The sequence below is a fragment of the Cokeromyces recurvatus genome, assembly GCF_025118155.1.
Source record: "Cokeromyces recurvatus strain NRRL 2243 chromosome Unknown BX663scaffold_13, whole genome shotgun sequence".
Taxonomy (NCBI): domain Eukaryota; kingdom Fungi; phylum Mucoromycota; class Mucoromycetes; order Mucorales; family Mucoraceae; genus Cokeromyces; species Cokeromyces recurvatus.
Window position 1 is genome coordinate 185,931 of NW_026251399.1, and position 22,360 is coordinate 208,290.

The 22,360-nt window shown below is 31.8% G+C and overlaps 6 protein-coding genes across 6 annotated transcripts; 2 read left to right on the forward strand and 4 right to left on the reverse strand.

Annotated features, from left to right (window-relative positions):
* Positions 1-112: 112 nt before the first annotated feature.
* Positions 113-4,599, reverse strand: BX663DRAFT_454680 (phosphoribosylformylglycinamidine synthase). The gene is made up of 2 exons (XM_051523824.1): positions 3,546-4,599; positions 113-3,386 (listed from the first exon to the last, which is right to left on the reverse strand). The coding sequence occupies exons 1-2, from the start codon at positions 4,512-4,514 to the stop codon at positions 270-272; spliced, it is 4,086 nt and encodes a 1,361-aa protein (XP_051382614.1). The 5' UTR covers positions 4,515-4,599; the 3' UTR covers positions 113-269.
* A 724-nt stretch (positions 4,600-5,323) lies between these two features.
* On the forward strand, positions 5,324-10,424 carry BX663DRAFT_509905 (uncharacterized protein). Its single transcript, XM_051527689.1, has 7 exons — positions 5,324-5,658; positions 5,741-5,968; positions 6,051-6,214; positions 6,286-7,131; positions 7,215-8,932; positions 9,033-10,089; positions 10,166-10,424. The coding sequence occupies exons 1-7, from the start codon at positions 5,353-5,355 to the stop codon at positions 10,347-10,349; spliced, it is 4,503 nt and encodes a 1,500-aa protein (XP_051382615.1). The 5' UTR covers positions 5,324-5,352; the 3' UTR covers positions 10,350-10,424.
* A 1,474-nt stretch (positions 10,425-11,898) lies between these two features.
* On the reverse strand, positions 11,899-12,682 carry BX663DRAFT_435135 (uncharacterized protein; the record flags this gene model as incomplete). The annotated part of the gene is made up of 3 exons (XM_051523103.1): positions 11,899-12,318; positions 12,484-12,523; positions 12,576-12,682. 3 exons carry the CDS (start codon positions 12,680-12,682, stop codon positions 11,899-11,901), a joined length of 567 nt encoding a protein of 188 aa, XP_051382616.1.
* A 1,556-nt stretch (positions 12,683-14,238) lies between these two features.
* On the forward strand, positions 14,239-14,865 carry BX663DRAFT_486442 (uncharacterized protein; the record flags this gene model as incomplete). The annotated part of the gene is made up of 3 exons (XM_051524678.1): positions 14,239-14,310; positions 14,375-14,489; positions 14,690-14,865. The coding sequence occupies 3 exons, from the start codon at positions 14,239-14,241 to the stop codon at positions 14,863-14,865; spliced, it is 363 nt and encodes a 120-aa protein (XP_051382617.1).
* Positions 14,866-14,963: 98 nt separating this feature from the next.
* BX663DRAFT_509915 (adaptin N terminal region-domain-containing protein) lies at positions 14,964-18,905 on the reverse strand. The gene is made up of 9 exons (XM_051527690.1): positions 18,763-18,905; positions 18,428-18,630; positions 18,218-18,376; positions 17,717-18,159; positions 17,486-17,619; positions 16,990-17,421; positions 15,989-16,921; positions 15,059-15,917; positions 14,964-15,002 (listed from the first exon to the last, which is right to left on the reverse strand). Exons 1-8 carry the CDS (start codon positions 18,791-18,793, stop codon positions 15,451-15,453), a joined length of 2,802 nt encoding a protein of 933 aa, XP_051382618.1. The 5' UTR covers positions 18,794-18,905; the 3' UTR covers positions 14,964-15,002; positions 15,059-15,450.
* A 1,092-nt stretch (positions 18,906-19,997) lies between these two features.
* BX663DRAFT_561247 (uncharacterized protein) lies at positions 19,998-21,453 on the reverse strand (the record flags this gene model as incomplete). Its single annotated transcript, XM_051531917.1, has 3 exons — positions 19,998-20,061; positions 20,155-20,276; positions 20,341-21,453. 3 exons carry the CDS (start codon positions 21,451-21,453, stop codon positions 19,998-20,000), a joined length of 1,299 nt encoding a protein of 432 aa, XP_051382619.1.
* Between the last annotated feature and the right edge of the window lie 907 nt (positions 21,454-22,360).

The window sequence follows — 22,360 nt, forward strand, 5'->3', positions numbered from 1 at the left end:
ACACACACACACAACAAAAAGAGAAAAAAAAAATTATAGTAGCAGTAAATTTTCAAACTTAATGCTGGGGGGTGGTATAATGTATAATAAAGCTATTATAGACAACAATGAATAAGATATTTATATTACATAATTTATTAATAGAAGGATGAATAATAAGAATAGATATATAAATATTTATAAATATATAAAATGAATAAAATGCCATCTGTTTATCTATCTATCTATCTATCTATCGATATATATAAAAGCGAAAATGTACATACTATTTAATAGTTATCACCAACCCATTGGCGTGCATTACAGAACATTCTTAACCAAGGACCTGCTTGACCCCAGTTCTGATTTGATGGATACCATGAATTACTTTCTTTTAATACAACACGTTCAGGGTGAGGCATCATGATCAAGACACGACCATCAGGGGAGGTGGCACCAGCAATACCTTGTGGAGATCCATTTGGATTGAAAGGATATTTTTGAGTAACATTACCATAGTGGTCCACATAAGATGCAGCAATAAGACCTTGTGACTCAAATTGTTTGAATTGAGCGTCAGACTTGAAAGTAGCTTTACCTTCACCATGTGCAACAGCGATAGGTAAAATAGAACCCTCCATCCCTTTAAAGAATAAACAGTTGGTTTCCTTTTGAATCTTCAAGAGCGATGTACGACCCTCAAATTGTTCAGATTCGTTACGAGCGAAACGAGGCCAGTTTCCTGCTCCAGGAATAAGTTCAGCCAATTGACTCAAGAATTGACATCCATTACAGACGCCTAATGAAAAGGTATTCTCTCGACTAAAGAATTCAGCAAATTCAGCACGTGCATGTTCATTCAATAAAATGGTACGAGCCCAACCAGATCCTGCGCCAAGGACATCACCATACGAGAAACCACCACAAGCTGCAATACCCACAAAGCCCTTCAAACTCACTTTACCAGAGATAATGTCAGTCATGTGGACATCTACTGCTTCAAATCCAGCTAAATGGAAGGCAAAGGCCATTTCAATCTGCCCGTTTACACCTTGATCACGTAAGATAGCTACACGAGGGCGACCTCTAGTGTTGTTGCAAGAGGTGAGAGCTAATTCTTCAGCAGGATCAAATGTTAATTGATATTGGAGACCAGGATCATGAGGATCAAGAACAGCATCATATTCTTGTTGAGCACAGGAAGCATTATCACGAGCAGCTTGCATCAAATAAGAAGTCTTGGACCAGGCTCGGTAGAGATCAATGCGAGAGGCACTGTAAATTGTTTCTTCACCAAGTAGAATATTGATATTATCTTTATCGGTATGTTCTGTAACAGTACCTATCTTGTGCAAAGCCTTTACAGGGACACCTGCTTCCTTCATCACATTTACAAATTCTTCATAGCGATTTGATTTGATTTGAACAACCGCACCTAATTCTTCATTAAAAAGTGCACGAACAACATCTCTATCATCATCATCATCATTCACAATGTTGTCCAATTCAATATCTACACCTACGTGACCAGCAAAACACATTTCAACCACAGTAGTAAACAACCCACCGTCTGATCGATCATGATAGGCCAACACAAGAGGTTCAACATCATTACTTGTTGTTTCCTTTAACTTTTGCATACCATTGAAGAAGTTCTTTAGTAGATCAGCATCTTCTACATCAGGTGCTTCGTTACCAATTTCCTTAAAGACTTGAGCAAGAGCGGAACCACCCATACGTTGTTTGCCATGAGCCAAATCAATAAAGATAAGTTCAGTTTTAGGCTTATTCAACAACTGAGGGGTCCAGGTATGATGGGTATTAACAACAGGACCATAAGCAGTGATAATCAAGGAAAGTGGGGCTGTGACCTCCTTGAATTCACCTGCCTCTTGCCATTTCATCTTCATCGACATTGAATCTTTACCAACAGGGATAGCAATTCCTAATTTGGGACAAAGGTCAAGACCAATAGCTTGCACGGCTTCATAAAGACCAGCACCTTCACCTGTATGATCAGCGGCTGACATCCAATTAGCAGACATAATCACATCCTTGATATCACTCACATAAGCAGCTGCAAGATTAGTGAGAGCTTCACCAACAGCCATACGTGCTGAAGCAGCGTGAGAAACGAGAGCGATAGGTGTGCGTTCACCCATTGCCATGGCCTCACCTGTTACAATATCAAAGCCTAATGATGTCGTAGTTACAGCCACGTCTGCAACAGGGACCTGCCAGGGGCCTACAAACTGGTCTCGGGCTACCATGGCTGTAATTGAACGATCCCCGATTGTCACCAAAAAGGACTTGGAGGCAACAGAAGGTAAATGAAGGATACGTGAAGCAGCTTCAGCAAGGACATTATGTTGACCAGGGAGGTAAGTCCTGAGAGTTGTATCGAAGGGTCTACGGAAGGGACGTTCAGAGGTTGTCTTACGAGACATCTTTGGGGGTTTACCAAAAAGAACTGGCATAGGTAAATCAATAGGTACGTTATTCAACAGACTATCTCGTACAATAAGGCGTTTCTCAACAGTGGCTGTGCCTACAACGGCATAGGGACATCGTTCACGAGCGCAGAATGCTTCAAATTGGCTCAACTTGTTGGGAGCAATGGCCAATACATAACGTTCTTGCGATTCATTACACCAGATAGCCATGGGGGACATCGAGGCATCATCACAGGGAATCTTACGCAAATCAATTTCAGCACCTAAATCACTGTCATGAACAATTTCAGGTAAAGCATTTGAGAGGCCACCGGCACCTACATCATGAATAGATTCAATAGGGGTATCTTCACCTAGAGCATTACAGGCATCAATGACCTCTTGTGCTCGGCGTTGCATTTCAGGATTCTCACGTTGTACAGAAGCAAAGTCTAAATCAGCACTTGATTGACCGGATGCCATAGAGGAGGCTGCTCCACCTCCTAAACCGATCAACATACCGGGACCACCTAAGACGACGAGATGAGATCCAGGAGCAATAGGCCTCTTATGAACATGTGTAGGACGAATAGTACCAACACCACCTGCAATCATGATAGGTTTATGATAGCCACGTACTTCAGAGGTAGTCTCTGTAACGGGTACGGTTTCAGCAAATGTACGGAAATAACCTGTTAATGCAGGACGACCAAATTCATTATTAAACGCAGCACCACCAAGAGGAGCTTCCATCATGATATCATAAGCAGAAGCAACGTGACTAGGTTTACCAAAATCTGTTTCCCAAGGTTGAATGTTATCAGGGATTAATAAATTGGAAACAGTAAAGCCAACGAGACCAGCTTTAGGTTTTGATCCTTGACCTACTGCACCTTCATCACGAATTTCACCACCTGAACCAGTAGATGCACCAGGAAATGGTGATACAGCAGTAGGATGATTATGAGTTTCAACCTACCATTAAAAAAAAAATTATTAATTATATTTGATACAAGCTTCTTTTATTTTTTTTTTCCTTTCTTATCTTTCCCTCCCTCCTCCCTCCCTCCCTCTCTCTCCCTCCCTCTCTCTCCCTCCCTCTCTCTCTCTATAAATATAAATATATATATATACCTTTGCAAGATAATGAACATCTTCTTGTAATGGCTCATATACATGAGAACCATTAGGTGCAAAACGAGTAGCTCTAAAGCCCTTGAGAACTGCCGCATTATCAGAATAAGCAGACAAAGTAGCATCTGGATGAACCTTGTGTGTATTTTTAATCATGGCGAAAAGTGAATGTGGTTTCAATTCACCATCAATGGTCCAATCAGCACCAAAGATCTTATGACGACAATGTTCTGAGTTGACTTGAGCAAACATAAAGAGCTCGACGTCTGTAGGATTACGTTGAAGTCCCGATTTACCGTCCTTACCTACAAAGGCATCAATCAAATAATCAATTTCATCTTCAGCTAAGGCCAAGCCCAATTCCTTATTGGCATGAACAAGTGTTTGTCGAGCATCATTCGTTTGAGACATCAAATCGACAACAGTTAATGGAGCGGGAGTACCATGATGGAAGATGCTTTCGGATTCAGGTATAGATAAGGAGATGGTTTGTGTCATACGATCATGAATCAAATCCATGATAGAAGATAATTCTTCAGAAGAAAGAAGTGTACCGTCTTGTTTAGTGATACGATAAGCAATTCCTCGTTCAATACGTTCAACATGATCATAAAGGTTACAGAGATGAGCTATATTAGTTGCCTTTGATGACCAAGGGGAGATAGTACCAGCACGAGGCAAAACAAGCACAACTGAACTATGTGTCGCCATATTTGTATCCAAGAAGGAAATAATTGCATCTCTTTCTTTATTATCTAAAGGATAATAACCATATGTCAATAAGTTACGTAAAATCTGTCCTCGTTCAGATGAAACATCTAAACTATCCTGTTGTCCTGGACGAGCTTGTACAAAATGAACATATATAGCGGAAATAGAAATAGCTAAAGGGATCGTCTTTTGAATAGCTTTCAAAACACTAGTGCTCTTGGAAGGTGAAAGAGCAGAAGTGCCAGGAAGTACCAACATAATTTATAAAATGAGTTTTACTGTTCAATAAAAAAATAAAAATAAAAAATAAAAATAGAATGTAATAATAATATTAAAAAAAAAATAGAAATAATATAAAGAAAAAAAAAAAAAAAAAAAGAAAGAAGTTCTGCATCTTAATCACTGATTTTTTTTCCATTTCCGCTAAATCTGTCATAAAAAAAGTCCCACCAATGAGTCAAGAATGTAAAACAGATTGATGTGGGGGAGAAAATAATCTGACGCTTTTGTTGGCTGTATTTAAACTGAATAACTAACTCTTCCCCCCAAAAAATATATATATTTGTATTCATACACGTAACATTGAAACGGATATTGTCGAAAAGATTTAATTATTAATTTCTCAAAATATGCCTATTACTGCCCTCCCCCCTCTACTAAAACTGTTAAATAGAATAATAAAAAAGTTGAAATAGACTTATTTACTTTTGACATGATATAGATATTATAGCATGTTCAGTAACTTCAATTTACCGAATTAGATATTCGTTTTTATATATGTGATATTGAATCCATTATCAGACATTATAAAGTGCTTTTGCTAAAAGGAGCTTATTTTATTTAATTTTTTAATTTTAAGCTGTTATCCTATAGATTTTATTGGCCTATTTTTTTTCCTTTCTTTTTTAGCAACTCTCAATCGAGAAATATAATAATTTATCATCATACACACAATTGATTAAATGTTCTTTGTTAGACTAATTGTACGTCAGAAGAAGGACTTAATATATATATATATATACATGTATATATAAAAAGAAAAAAAAAGTTGCCTGTTTGTTCTTTCTTCCTTTCTTTTTTTTTTTCGTTGTTAAAAATGGCTGATATTTATCTTGATCCTGAATTCAAAGATTTAAAACTAGAACAGGTAGCTCTTTTAAATCTCGAAAATAGTAAAACAAGAGAAAAGTATTTGACTGCTGCCACAAAGACTGAGGCTTCTCAACAATCCAACTTGAATAATCCTCGAGATTATCAATATGAAATATTCAAAAAAGCTATCGTCGAAAATGTTATTGCTGTTTTAGATACAGGAGCGGGAAAAACTTTGATTTCTGTTATGCTCATTAAGCACATGTTATCCATTGAAAATGAAAAACAGTGTGAAAACAAGGATTATAAAGTAAAAAGAGCAAACGCAAACGCAAACATAGATGCTTACACCTTTTTTTTTCTTTTTCTTTTTCTTTTCTTTTTTTTTGTAGAAAAAAATTACATTTTTCATTGTTGATCGTGTTCCATTAGTTTTCCAACAAGGTGGTGTGATTAAAGCAAATTGCGATGCTAATATAAAAGAGCTGTGTGGTGAAATGAATGTAGACTCTTGGGATAAAGAAATGTGGAGAGAAATTTTCGAGAATAATGATATTTGTATTTTAACTGCTCAGATTTATTTGGATGTCTTGCGTAGAAGTTTTCTTACATTAGATGAAGTATACTTTTTTTTTCATTATTATTATTATTATTATTATTATTATACATAAAATATATTCATATTTTTTTTCATATATCTAGGTTAACTTGATGATATTTGATGAATGTCATCATGCAGTGAAAGGCCATCCATTCAATCTTATTATGTATGAATTTTATCACCAATGGCGTTTAAAACCTAAAATTTTTAGTATGACAGCTTCACCTATATGCTCCTCATCAAAGAAAATTTTTAATAGCATCATGTAAATAGATAAATAGTGTGTTATGGCTTATGTATGTGTTTATTTATTTTTTTCATTCATTGTATATATAGTATCCTGGAAACAAATCTTAATTGTAAGGTCTATACTGCAATAAATACACCTAGTCTACAACTTGCTGCCAACAAACCATTGGAATCTATTGTTTATTATTCCATGATGCCTATTCGTGACGCATCTTCTTCATATAGGCTATACTCGAAACAAAAATATATAGAATACGATATGTCTCAATATTATTTTCCGTTTCGTTATAAACAACGTTCACAATTAACTACACTTATTATGAATAAAATAGAGTATATTCACGGATTTAACTATTTATTGAATATGAGTGACTATATTTCAGATTATTTAGGTCCTTGGTGTTCTGATAGATTATGGAAAGTGTTACTATATGACTGTATACGCCGCAATGATTTTGTCATTCCTACAAGCGCTAATCGTTATACTAGTGGTTGCCAATTTAGTAAAAAAGATAGGGATGCATTGGAGGAGGCTTATTCCATCTGCCTCCAACAGGATCAAAATATCGTTTGTCAACCTGATATCAATGATGCGTGTCTCTTTACACCAAAGGCAAAGGCTTTAATTGAATGTTTAAGACGTATAGTCTCTCAACAAGATCATGAAGGGTTTTTTGGCATTATATTTGTTGAACGTCGTTACACAGCGATGTCTATTAAATTACTTATCGAGCATTTTATCGAGTTTAAAGATAGTATTCAAAGTGATATATTAATTGGTCATGGCTCGGATAGTATAAAGGAATTGGGACAAAAATACACTGAACAAAACAGAATAATTGCAAAATTCAAAAGGGGTGAAATAAACCTGCTAATAGCAACAAATATAGCAGAAGAAGGTCTTGATATTCAATCATGTAATTATGTTATTAGGTAATAATAATAATAATAATGACAATCATATATTTTAGAACTTTATCATATACTAATTTAAAAAAAAAAATGGGTATCGAAAGATTTGATATGTTCACGACTTTAATTGCATATATTCAGTCAAGGGGACGTGCAAGAAAGATGAATTCAAAGTATATCATGTTAGTCAACCAGCTTGATCCGAAAGAAATAAATTTATTTCAAAGGACTACAGTAGCTGAAAATCAAATGAAGGAATTTTGTTTATCTTTACCAGCGAATAGAAACCTTGCCCTCCAATTTGATTTAGATGAAGACCTTCCAAAAAAAATCAAAGAAGAGATGAATAAAACATATTTGGCTGATGCTTACCGAGTCCCTAGCACAGGTGCACTCTTGACGATATCAAATGCAATTTCCTTGATATACCAATATTGTGATTCCTTACCGTCTGACATTTTTTGTAACTTGAAGCCTATTTACAAGTTTATCTCACTTAATCAATCGCAGGTGGAATGCGTATTAACTCTTCCTATCAATGCTAATTTTAAGACACATTATAGCTGTATAGATATATCTCGAGATGAAGCTAAAGCAAAAGTGTCCTTAGAGGTATGTATTGCACTTCATCTCTCTGGTGAAATTGATGACAATCTGGTACCCAAATCAAAGACCTTTAAAAAAAGAAAGATAATAGAAGAAAGAAATGAAGATTACGAGATGATGATGGTGACGACGACGACGACGGATGATAGATTACTAGAAAAACAAAATCAAGAAGCATTTTACGAGAAAAGACATCCAACCTTTTGGTTTACCGACACGGGTTCAGATCATAATTCAGAAAAATTTTGGATATCCTTAATAGACTTTAATACTTTACAAGATCTAGACGGTATCAGCGTTAGACCCATGTGTTTGATTACAAGAAAGCCTTTACCTTTTATCCCAGACATCGTATTGTACAATAATAATGTCCAGTTTAAGGTCTCTATTAAAAGTCAACCCCAGTCTTTCGTCTTTGACTCTAATGAACACATTGAAATCTTAAAAAACTATCTTTTTTTATTTGTAAAATCCGTCACTAACAAAGAATTTTCCTGCACTGAAGACATTGCCTACTTTTTGGCACCTCTATATAAAAACATAAATCAATCATCAAGCTTATTACAAGATAATATTGATTGGAAAGAAATCGAAAAGACAATTAATCATGATGGAAGACAGTACCTTTCTTTCACTCATCTAGAGACGAACTATGATGATGCCATTGTGATTGATTCTAACAATCGGCATCATTATTTTGTAAAAGGGATTCATACTGACATGAATCCATTATCAAAGATCTGTGTAAACCCCAATGATTCTGAACTGAATGAGACTCAATGCTCTGAAGATAGTTATGAAACTTATCTCGAGTATTATCAAAATCAGCCCCATTCTACTATGACCACAAAGACTGTTATTTCGGATATGAATCAACCTTTATTATGTGTTGAAAGAGCGAAAAAAAGCAAATTATTTTCCTTGGTTAAAAAAATGAATGATGATCACAAGGAGGAACAGCTAAAGAAAGAAGAATCAGGTACTATTTGGCTGGCTCCTGAAATATGCCAACTCTATCCTGTCAGTGCTAGTGTATACCAAGCATCAAGAATAATACCAAGTGTTATTTCACAATTAGATGCAACTTTACTTTTCTATGATGCTAAAGAAAGCTTATGCCTTTCAAATAAAATTAATATAGAATTGATATTTGAAGCTTTCACAACCACATCATCACATGCTAGTAAAGATTACCAACGGTTAGAATTCCTTGGAGGTAATATATATATATATATATATATAATGTGTGTGTGTGTGTATAAAGATGTACAACAAAAAAAAAAAAAAAAAAAACTCTATCTCAATGAATATAATAGACTCTGTACTTAAATTTATCGCTTCTACAAAAACATTTGTACAGTATCCTTCAAGTAGAGAAGATGAATTAAGTGAAATTCGGACAAGGATGGTTAGCAATAAGACACTTTTTAAATTAGCCATACAATTGAAGTTATATCATTACATCCATAGTCAAAATATAGCTTATCGAATGTGGAGACCGTTTCAATTTGTTAGCCCTACAGATAGTCCAGAAATAGTCAAGACACTTCATTTCCATAAGCTTTCAGAGAAGACACTAGCAGATGTAATTGAGTCCACTTTAGGAGCTGCTTATGTAAGTTCCAACAATTATGATATTCAGGAGGTACTCTATACAGCTCGTCAGCTTTTGATACCATTAGATCCTATTGTAGATTGGAAGGATTTTTTGACAACGTATACAGATCGAAGAAAGGAATATGATATACAGTCTTTATATAATCCATCTTTAAGAGAAGTAGATATCGAACGAGTCTCTCATATTATCGGTTACTCATTTACAGATGAATCCCTCATTGTTGAAGCATTGACACATGCCAGCATAATCACCTCAAGCGTGCCCTGTTACCAACGGTTAGAATTCTTGGGTGATGCAGTGCTTGATTTATGTGTGACTCGATACCTTTTTAAGAAATACCCGGCAGCAACGCCCAACAAGCTTCATAATCTTCGAAAATCGTGTGTAAACAATGAAATATTAAGTACACTTTGTATACAATTAAGGTTACAACATCATATTCGACACTTCTCATCTCGACTTATTACAGCGATTCAAAATTTTGAAATGACTTTAACCGAAAACATCCACGGTGGCAGTGGCGAATTCTGGCTTCATTCCAACCCACCCAAGGTGTTATCGGATGTGATAGAGAGCTTAATAGGCGCTGTCTATGTTGATAGTGGATTTGACTTGAAAAAAGTAGAAGAGTTATTTGAAAGATGGTTAAAACCTTTATTAGATCAACACATCTCTCCAGAGACTATTCAAGTTCATCCTTTAAGTCAATTCAAAGAGTACATACAAGAATATGGTTGTATGAAATGTGAAATAAAGTAAAGTATTCTATAACATAATAGATACAGGAGACTCTATTTATTTATTTATTTATTTATTCGTTTACACGTATAGAAATATAACTACACCTATCATCGGTCCTACTTTACAAAAATGTGTCATTTTTATTCATACTATTTCTTTTGCTAGTGGAGCAGGATTTAATACTCGTGAAGCAAGAAAACAGGCAGCTAAGAGGGCTTACCAACGATTGTTAGATCATCCCAACCTATTAAAATCCATGTGTGATTGTAGATAACCTGTTTCTGATTGAACTTGATGAAATAAATAAATAAATAAATAAAATAATAAAAAAAAAGGCAGATTCCCGTTTCTTTAACATAAGAAAAAACTAGTAGTTCTTATTATAATAAAGTTTTTTTTTTCTTTCTTTCTAGAACTCACATGATTATTAAATTGTTGTATTTAGCATATTGTTATTTATTATTGTGTAATCGGGAAAATGTATGAAATATCGCCTTAAAAAAAATCACATGTAACACATTTTTTCTATGTATTACAAGGAAAAAAAAATAATAATAATAATACTAAATCTATGATAGTAACCAAAACCTCGGTAGGGGGATACTTTTAAAGCAAAGTCTAAAATATACCCTGAGTATTTCCATTTTCGAGTGAATAATAATAGTATATTTCTATTTACTCCATAAAGTCCTGTTTTCTTTTCCTTCCCCCAACACACATGATTAAAAAAAACTATCATAGAAATATATATACTTTTTTTGTAGACCTTTTTTTTTTTTTTTTGTCTATTTTTCTTTTTATTATTAAAGCAGTTGTATCAACTATTTACTGTAAAACCCCATAAAAGTAAATGAAGACAGTAAAGTCATTTAAAAGGATGCATGTATTATTTACTCTATTCATCTATTTTAGGTTAGAAGTAATGGTAAACTATTTCTCGATATATTAATAATGTTTATGAGTGATCATCATCATCCTCCTTCACTCTTGTTTTTTATTTAACAGTCTAACTATGCAATTTATCGCTATATTTAAAAAAAAAAAAAGAAAAAAGAATCTTATAGAACAAATTGACTGCATTAAAAAGAATTTTTTTTTAGTAAAAAGATCAATTTATTATTAAAAATAGTTTAGTTTTGTTCAACCTATTTAAAAAAAAAAAAAAAAAAATAGCACTCTACCCCCATAAATCAGACTAGACCAGACCTTTATGGACTCTTCATTCTTTCCCGAAAATGACAGCGGAGTAATTTTTTTTTCTTTGATAAAGATCGACGATAATAATCGAGGAAAAAAAAAAAAGTCTTCCTATTCTCAAAAGGTTAGAAGAATAGAAATATTCTATAAGTCAAGTACCAATCAAAAATTAAGCTGCTTTATGATAAGTCATCATTTTTAAAACTTTGTACCTTAAATCACGCGTTTAATAATCGTGTAGAAAAAAAAAATTTTTTTTAAATAAAGTGTAGAGAATACAATTTATTGTGGTATTTATTATGATAATTATTAATACTATTATTATTTATATATTTTAAATGCCAAATGCGTATAATAGATATTATTATTATTATTTTAAAGAACTACTGATGCGTAAGTTAAATAATAATAACAAGAAAAAAAAAGGGGGGGGAATTGTATATGATTCAATATATGTACACATAGAAACATAATTGTATATGTAAATATGTCTTTTTTTCTTCTTCTTTTTTCTTTTTTTTGGTTTGAATCTTGCCAAGTATTAAATAAACATGTTCTTTTTTTTGGTTCAAGTATATATACATATATATACTTGTATGTATGTATATATAGGGTAAACAATGTTGCTAAAATGGGAATGTATTTTTACTGCTTTTTTTTGTCGATTGGAATGATTTGTTTGATGTATCTGTAAGTGGGGAAATAATCTTCTCGGATTCAGGATTCATATTACCCATGTAGTCGTAAGATGGATTATTTAACAAGATACCATCATCATTAGATACTTCATTGTCTTCTTTAGGTGTTATAAGTGGTGAAGTTAATTTGGCTGATGAGGAAGTTTCAATTAAAATATCATTCAATTGATCTTCAACTGGCGTTAATAAAGGTGTTGATGGGTTAGGGTTATTTGCAAGGCTCTGAGCCAGCAGAGCTTCATTCACATTTAATAAAGATTGAAGATATTCCGGTGATGGCCCAGTTTGTGATAAAATATTAGCAAATAAGGGCTCATGAGTTAATGTTAATATCTCGGATGTTGTTGTCTCGGTTGTTGTTATCGTCTTGGCAACTGATGATGATGATGATCTATTCAAGATGGTCGATTCAGGAATTATATCGTTTGTTAATTCACTCAATGTTGTCTCAGTAATGGTAGTTGAATTTGATGGTGACATTGAGGAAGATCCTTCAAGTTCAGCATTTACAACTGGAAGATCTAACTGACCTAGCCAACCGATACCCGGACCACTATAATTCATGTTATGTTAGTTTATAGCTTTATTATGATAAAATAAGGTACCTTTCTTCCCATTCTTGACCCATCATTTGCATAACAATCTCGAGTTTTTCTCGTTGACGTTCTAACTCTTCAAGGTTTTTATCATAATCACTTAAAGTTTTATCCATAGGTGTGTGAAATATTATCCAAGTTAAGTAAGTTAAGAGATAAAATAAAAAAAAAGAGAGAGAGAGAGAGAGAAAAAAAAGGGGGGGGAAATTTAAAATATAAAATATTAAATAAATAAATAAAATTTTTGGAGGAATTTGAATTGAACGAATAAAAATATACATCGTCTTACTTGTGCTGTGTAACGATTAATTTTGTAGTATTTTATCCTTGTTTTTTACCGTATTTTACATCCGAGAAATCTAGAAAGTCTTAAAGAAGGGAGTTCTTTATTAATAGAAAGAACTTGTTTAAATGACAAAGATGTCTCTACATTATTTTGAGTGGTATTCATTCTCCAACATGATTTCAAATATCTCTTATTTGTGTGTGTATAAATAAGCTCATATTCTATAATAAAACATGATATGATTTATCCCCTCTTTCACTCATACAATGCAGATATATAAAATATTCTAAAGAAGTTTGTGTCTGTCGGTTATTTAACTTCACATGCATTTTTGAATATCGTTACAAAATGAGTAACATTCATCTAATTTTACGCCTACAAATTAAAAAAAGATCTATGATCCTGAAAAATTTCGATGTTCATACATCTATTTGGGCTTTATTTTTTCTTTTCTTTTTAAAATTGCAAATAGGTTTTATTATCTTTTATAAATCTTTTAAATATACATATTTTATAGTTAATTAGACAATTAAAAAAAAAAGATCCTCTAAAGTTTTCTTTTTCTCATAATTTGACTGGATCAGAAATAACAAGTAGTGCAAATGTATCACCACCACTGCTTGTATTGACGGAAATATGGGACCCGAACAAAAGGAATCAAATCAAGTACAATTATTCTCTGATATGTGTGTGTGTTTATTTATTACTTTTTTTTTTATTATACATATTGCAGTGATAACTAAATAGTATGTTGGACTGAGCTTTTTGTTTTAAAGTCCTTATTTTTCTTGAACAGCCTCAATTTGTTCTTTCGGATAATTAGTTTCCTCATTTATATTAGGCGGTTACATAAATCTTTTTTTTTTTTTTTTTTTTTTTTTTTTTTTTTTTTTGCGCCACAACAGATCCACTCGTTTATTGACAGTTAATAACATGGTCAGTAGAGTCAAGTTAAACTCTTATTTCTTCGCTGATCAAGTTTATTGTGTCTGTAGAAGAGTTGAATCTAAATCCATTAAACGTGATAAGAGAATATGACAACGTTTCTAAATTTATAATAGTCAGGGACTTGTGTGATTTATTGGATACATCAAGATTTAAACTGTATGTCGTGTCCTTTTTTTTTTTCTGAATATAATGTTTAGCTATGTTGTCCTTATTAAAAGGTCATATTACTTGCTTTCCATTAATATAATAAAAGTTAATTTTTCTTTAAATTTATCTCGAGATTTAAAGTAGAATAATTGTTTTTTTTTTATTTTTTATTTTTTTATTTTTTTATTTTTTTCTATTTAATTTTTATCCATATAAATATATGGAATAAAAAGCTCAGAGCAATATATACACAAAAAAAAATAGAGAGTACATCTAATCTGTACTTGAATAATGACTTCTAATTCATGTTCATTTCCACATGATCCAGATGATCCCTTTAATCAAAAAATTACTAATTTAGAAGTAAGCTTATGTTTTTATACATGTTTATATAATTATAATAATTGAAATTACAATTAATAATTAGAAAGTAAATTCATTCTCATGGCAATCCAATACTAATTTAGAACCAGTTATACCTAAATGGAAGATACAAACAGCAGAAGAAAGTAAAGATCAAGAAAGTTTTATACAAAAGTTAGGTAATCACAATGTATAAAACTTTTAATATCTTGTGCCTATTTTTATTTATTTATTTAAATAAGAGTCAAAAATTATAAAAATTAAGCAAAGAGATGATAAATACTTTACATATAATAAAAAATCAGGTACAAAAAAAAAAAAAAAAAAAAACTTATTCTTTTACAAATATAAATTATATCCAACATGTATATGTGTATAGAGATGATACCTCATTGGTCACTATCTGATAATGAAGAGGAAGATTCAGTTGTAGATAGAGATCATGAAGAAGAAGAAGGCCTACCTCTCTTATGGGATCAAAAATCAAATACACCATTTTCTAAAAAAACTGAAAATCAGTATAAAAGGCAATGGTTTTGCTGCTACTATTGCTAAATGAAAATAAGCATTTTAGCTAATTGAACTTGATTCATAAATCATTTATTTTCATGTGATGGTGTTTTTTTTTTTTTTTTTTTTTTTTTTTTTTTTTTTTTTTTTTTGATTAAATCAAGTTCTATGCTCTATTTGAAGTAAAGATTTTATTTTTCTATATTATCTATTGGACTAACAATTTCTTTGATTAAAGCGTATCTATAAGAACACTCAGCAAAGATTTGGTAATAGTGCAACTACCAGATACAATATAATTTCTTCAGAAAGAGAGAAGGGAAATTACAATCAAATACATATCTTCATCAAGAACAACGTATATTACTTAAATAATATATATAGATAGATATAAAAAAGAGACTATGATTGTCTGTTGTTTGAAATCATTATATGGTTATGTAGTTATTGTTACTTTTTTAGTACAGTCTAGGATCAAATAATACATAGTATTTATACATATAAACATATATATTTGTAAATGTATGTTTGTGTGTACATGTAATTTTATTATATGTGATTTTTCTTTTTTCTTATATTTATAAGAGGGGATAAAAATAGAGAATAATAGTCTTTGATTATATGCATTTCTTAGGCAATAGTAGAGAGAACAATTTGTGAAATAACAGGATCTTCACTTCTAACAGCCATCTCAAATGCAACACCTGTCGAAGAATTAAAAGTCATACGGCATCTTACTAATATCTTTTCGCCTGTCAAAAATGTACCAGACATAATCAATGTATGAACATTAGGATTGCGTGGCAAAGAGCTATCCTCTAATGGCTGCAATCCTAATAACTCAATAATGGCTGTACAAGCAGCTTGAAGACTGGGTGCTTTTTCTTTATCCAATGCTAATGTCTCAATCACCTCTCCTTCAGCAAGGGCTTCAAATTCTTCTTCAAAGTTAGATACATAATTAGGACGAATATAGTCGCTTGTCAATAATTCTATTTCTTCAACTTGGTATTCATCTTCATATCCTTCTTCATCAGGTTCTCCTGTAGTAGGATCACAGTCCTTGATAATGAATTTTAATGTATTTGTAAAGGAAGCTATATATATACATATATATATAAATGAGTTGATGCTTATATGGATAACGTAACTTAAAAGCAATACTTACCAATAGGGAAGTCATCTTCGGGTCGTTCATAAGCAATATAAATGTGGCCAGGAACGTTGTATTCTAATTTAGGTGCGGGAATCTCAAATAGGCGGACCAAACCAGATTCTTCATCATCCATTTGCATCATCATTTCAACATTTTCTAATAATTGATCATTTAAGGTATTTAAACAATCGAACTGGAACACAATATGTTTAGCAAAGGTATGCTTAATACATTGAATAATATATTCTGTCTCACTCTCAGTCACATCAATCTTGTTTGAACTCTTAAAGAGAGGACCAAAAGCTGCAATTTCAGGAATAGCTTTCAGGGCATCAGCATAAGCAGCTTGTTGATCTAATTGGCTTGGCTTTTGTTCTACTTTAGGTGATGCATTTGAAGATAATAGAGGAGAGGAGATAGCTGCTAAAGTAGCAGTACTCAAATCTTGAGGTCGATTACGACGTCTTTCTTCTTCTTCTTGCGTTTTACTGATGATAGGAATGCTGTTCAAGTTAAAAGCCTTGGCAAGGCCAGTCTTGCTTCCAAGATTGACATATTCAACCAATTCACGTTCCAAGGTAGGAAGGGCATAAGTTGAATCATTAGTTGAATAACGCTTAGCTAAATCCTCATTTTTTAACATCTCTAAAGCTAACGTAGCACGATCACGTACTTCATCATCCACATCATCTTGACAACGGGCCAATAAAATCTTTACACTTTGCTTTACATGATCATCGGGGCAATTAATACCAAATTTAGACAACGCACTAACAGCAGCACCACGAATGATGGAATTTTCAAGAATGACACGGTTATAAATATAACGAATATATTTGGTAGGTGTAGGTGTTTTAGGGCCCTCTCTGCCAAGCAAATGAAGTACACGGACAGAAAGTTTAGTAAATTCACAATCTTCAATAAATTCACAAAGACAAGACAAAGCTAATAATAATAATAATACATAAAATCAATATATATTATTCTTATTTTTTTTTTTTCAATTCTCTTACCTGCGTCCTTCGATTCAGGAATATGACGGACCATATCAAAGATGGCTTCAACAACAGCCTTTTTAAATTCATAGCCTCCCTCATCACGTAAAACACTACTCAAGAAAGAAAGCATGACAGCATGTTTGTTAGGGAACTTCATACAAAGTGAGCGAATAGCTTCAACAACGATAACCTTAAATTCATCAGAAATTTCGCCCATAAAGCTTGAAATTTGCTTCATAAGACGATCTACTGAAGCTTCATTACCCGTTTTTAATAGAGTAGTAATTGCAAAAGTAGCAATACTACGATTTTGATCAGATACTAAATTCTCAATATCCAAGTTGCAAGGTGAGACAGCAGTAGGCTTAGAAAGAGCAAGTGTATTCAAGATACGAATGGCAGCAAAACGCAATGTTGGTTTAGGTGAAGACAAGAAGAGTTGCAAAACTAGTAAAATAATAATTTAAATACCCACACATCTATAACACCATTCAATTTTTGAAAAAAATACCTGAAATAGCGGGGTAAAGTTCTTTAGCTGTAACATCTTTCATTTCACAAATAGCCCGAGCAGCTTCTAAATTGACCATATCACTCTTATGTCTTAAAAATCCTTCTAAAAGCTCGTAAATGCGTCTAACAGAGCTGTAAAATAACACATACAAACACACACAAAAAAAAAAAAACGAATAAATAAAATAGTGTACAAAAAAAAAAAAAAGAATACAGCTAAATACTTTACCTAGGATCATCTTCCATTACTTTACAAGCATATCTAATCAGTATACAAACTGCAGCAGGGTTTTTTAAAGTACCGCTGTTACTACCACGACCTGTACCAGAAAATGTTTGAACCAACTTGGCAACTGCCATACGATCTTGTTGACGAATAAGATATAAAAGACCAATAGCATGATATTGAGCAATATTACTAGTAGAAATAACAGCTTGATTTTGACTAGCAGAACTACTAAAACTAGAAATATAACTGGATGCAACAGAAGCAAAACCACTTGATTGTTTAGCATGTGCAGCTTCTTGAACTTCGGTAGCCCAACGACGCACGATATCCTTTGAGGAACCAAAAAGATGATATGCTGAAACAAGTGCAGCTGCTGATACAGAAGGATTCTTGTCGACAATTGAAGCTTTAATGATACGTTCAATACCTTGAATCATAGATGGCTACATAACACATAGTTAGTATATATATATTTTAAGAAAAAAAAACATGTTGTTTTACATCAGTAATAAGACATAAAGCACGAATAGCATTAGCACGATAGATTGTTTCTTGTTTAGATTGAATATCCTTAATTAATGATTGAGTAACCATAATAACATCTTGAGCAATTCCTGATAATTCTTTAATAACAAGATACATCATCTGTCTAAGTGAAGTCTAATAATAACAAGTTAGATGAACGTTTCGATCTTTTATACGAAATCTTACATCTTTGGATTGAAAAAGTTTAATCACATTAAAGAAAAGATCAGTTGCTTCTTGAGTATTGAAAGGTTCACCCAAAGAAAGTAAATAAATAATCTTTGTAAGTAATATGCGACATCTACGAACATTGATAGACGAGTCATTAAAAACGCGAGCCTCTTGAAGTACGGTTGTCTTATTTATTTGCGAGAAAATATTGACTTCTCCTATAAAATAGGTTTTATACAAAGATTTAGAGATGGTGCTATTTACAACTTTTTTTTTTTTTCTCTCCTTTTTTCCAAGAAAAGTAGTAGTAGTAAACAAAACAAAACAAAAAAAAAAGGCTGTATATTTACCTGAGTCTTCGTCTCTTTTCATGTAACTCATTGCCTGTTAATTGATAAAAGAAAAGTTACAAAGTCGAGATTGATAAATATATGTGTATATATATAAAAGAAGGAGGACGTGTTAAAGCAGTTTATAAAAAAAAAAATAAAACAAAAAACAAAAAAATAATACAAATATACGAAAAATCCAATTTTAGACATAAAACTTCTCCCTCCGGCAGCGGACTTGGTATTAAACAAATTCATTGAAATTACATTATAAACATATTTTTAGCTGAAATTCAGATTACAGGATTCCAACAATTTGATTTTTTTTTAGTAGTCGATAACTAAAGGATGATGTATAATGCAGTCATTTTATTCTTTTATTCTCTTGAATAAGCTTTTCATGCCCTGTCTATATGACATAAGGCGTTATAGGATATCCCCTTAATTTTTTTTTCTTTAAAAAAAGGAAATGGATTAAATTAAAAATAACCTTATCAAATAAGAAGTGAGCCAATCAAGCAATAAATTAGGCTTCGGTATATTATAGATCCATACTGTCTACTAATGTCTCTTCAGTAGAATAAGAGTGAGGAGGAGAAGGGGGTTTCTAGTTTATGGCTGCAATCAAACACTTTTGATTTATTATCTTATTACACTCGCTCTAGATTATAAAATACTTGCTGCTACTCATTCATCAGGGTACATGAAGCTCAAAAAGAAAATATATGTGATATATAAATTGGACAAGAGAAATATCATGTTTACTGACAAGTTTTTGTCATTTAGTCAAATCGAATCAATAATTCACTTATCTGAAGCTTACAGTTCTCAAACATCTGCGTTAACAACATGCTTCTTTCTTTTATTCATATGCTTTACCATGGAAATAGAAGACTAACAATCCATTACCTAGAATGTAATCTTCGAAATTTATTTTTTTTTTAAAGAAAAAGGAAAAGGTATTGCTTTATATAAATATTCATATCGATGTTATTATTTTTAAATATTTTACTCGTATAGAGATGCATATTGGTAATGAAAAAAAAAAATAGACAGAATGATTGAATTAAAAGAAAAGAACATTATCTCGATTTCAATCGAAAATACTATAGTATTTTAATTCAAAAAGTTCTTATTTTGAAATAATGGTGATAGAGAACAAAATTTATAAAGAGTTTTTTTTTCTTTATATATACTTGTATATATGAATAGAATAAGGTAGTATATCCTAATAATAAGCTGTGTAGAATAACTAGCTACTGTTTTAACTTATCTTTAAAACCTTGAGAATTACGATAAGTCTTCAATTGAGAGGTTGGACTAGAATAATTCAAGTTTGTTTAAATTGAGTTTTTTTTTTTTTTTTTTTTTTTTTTTTTTTTTTTTTTTTTTAAAGGTACGTATTTATTTTACCTTCTTTCTAATAAATTAGGCATTATTGTAGTAACATTACTATAATGAATCGTTGCTGAGAGTTGATGTAAATGAATACACGAAAACAACATAAATATAAAAATAAAATAGCACAGAAATATCTATAAATATAAAACAACATGAATTTAATAATCAAGTTTATTTTAACATATTGTATATGCTTACCATTAAAATAAGGTCACTTCCATTTAATCGCTCTATGGCATTACTATGTTTATTTGACTCAAAACTTAACTGTTTTAATTTAAAATTATCTTGCTCCAATTCTGCAATTCTATCCTGAAGGATCCTATTTGTCCTAGATAATTCAGTGCATTGATTTTCAAGTGTAGCCAGATATTCACGCTTTCTTTTGCGTGAAAGTAATGCTGCTGCTCTATTCTTGATAAGTCTTTCTTGTTTCTTGGCTAATGAAGTTGCAACCTTCTCAGAATCAGACAAGCTTTTTTCATTTCTATTATTGCCTAGAGTGGGTGTCATGATTAAAGTATGATTGACTTGTTGAAAATCAGATACTCTTTCATTATGGTCTGATAAAGGAATGGTATGATTTGTTATGGATTGGTCCAGTAATTTTGCATTCACTATGCTTTGTCTCTGATGTAAATTTTGGGGCTTGTAGGCAGGTAATATCATAGGTAATAACTTTGTTAGCGCTGGTGGAGAAATGCCGATCGTTTTCTTTTGGTGATTGTTATCATCATCTGCAGCAGCAGCAGCAACAGCAGCAGCAGCAGCAACAGCCTTCTTTCGCCCACGTCTTTTTTTAAACTTATTATCATTGTTATTAGATGAAAGACAAGAATAGAGACCGAAAGAACTTGGAGAAGTAGGTCGTTGTGAGATATTAAGATTTGAACAATTATTTGATATATTATCAGTAGTAGAAGATATGATTGAGAGATTTTGCGGATGATGGCTATTGGGATTATTTACGTGCATCATATCATTCATAAAATGAGAGCAGAGAGATGCTATTGACAATTCTTGATGCTTCTGATACTCAGTTGACTGAGCCTTATCAAAAGTATGAGTAGAATCTCTAAAGATATTTAAATAATCCTGTTGAATATCATGATTATTGTAAACATTTGTAAAATCAAGGGCATTTGGAGAAGAAGAAGAAGATAGGCTATTGATATCAGACAGACTAGTGTCATCATTTAAATAAGGTACATTTGAAATACAGTTTGAATGAAGATAAGAAAATAACAAATCATCCTGATCTTCACCTATTGCTTGTTCTAATTTAATAGTGCCTGATGCTTCGTTCGACATAGTGCAATATTAAAAAGAAAAAAGAAAGAAAGGAAGAAATAAAAGGTAAAAATAAATAAATAAATAAATGCTCATTTTAAGTAAATTCATAGTTAATGTGAACAAATATAGTTAATGCATATATTTATTTATTATAGTTGAAACGGATACATCGTATTAAGCTGTATAAGTATAACTGAGCTTAAACTAATGACTTACAACATGTAATAAGTTTAAAAAGAAAACAAATAAAGCTGATTAAGACATATTAAACATACATTTTCCCTTTTCAAAAATTTATGCCGTATTTTAATATATTGTATTTACTTTTAAGAAGAGTCAAGGAAATACATTTGATGAATATAGACTCTATACTACGAAAATTGAAAAAGAGGTTTTTTCTTTCTTTTTTTTTTCTTTTTTTTTCTTTAGGGGGCTTTTCACTTTTAAGAAAGTCAAATCAGAACCTGACAAGAAAAGAGCATGTTGGTTATAAACTTATAGACAATATAGATTACATGAACACTTGCATTTTTATTGATAAAGTTAGATTTCATACTAGTCCAAGAAAAAACTTGTAAGCTAGGCAAGAACAGTCTACTAAGCTCGTGCCACTGATAGTGAACATTAACATAACTTTTTTTTTTCTTTTTTAAAGAAAAAGTTTATTTCTGTTTATAATATGTCTAAAACCCATCTTAAAAAACTAGTACTTTCAAAAAGAAAGAAAGAAATAGGTTAATATTATCCAAAAGTACACTCAAATCAAAACTATTGCATTATTTTCTTAATCGGTATTATGTACATTTCTGGAAATAGAAGATTATTATTTCATTATAGATAATTCTTTTAACCATATAATATAACTATAAACTTGGAATATCGATATGAATGTATGTTTCTTTACTCATTTGAGCTTAATCCCATT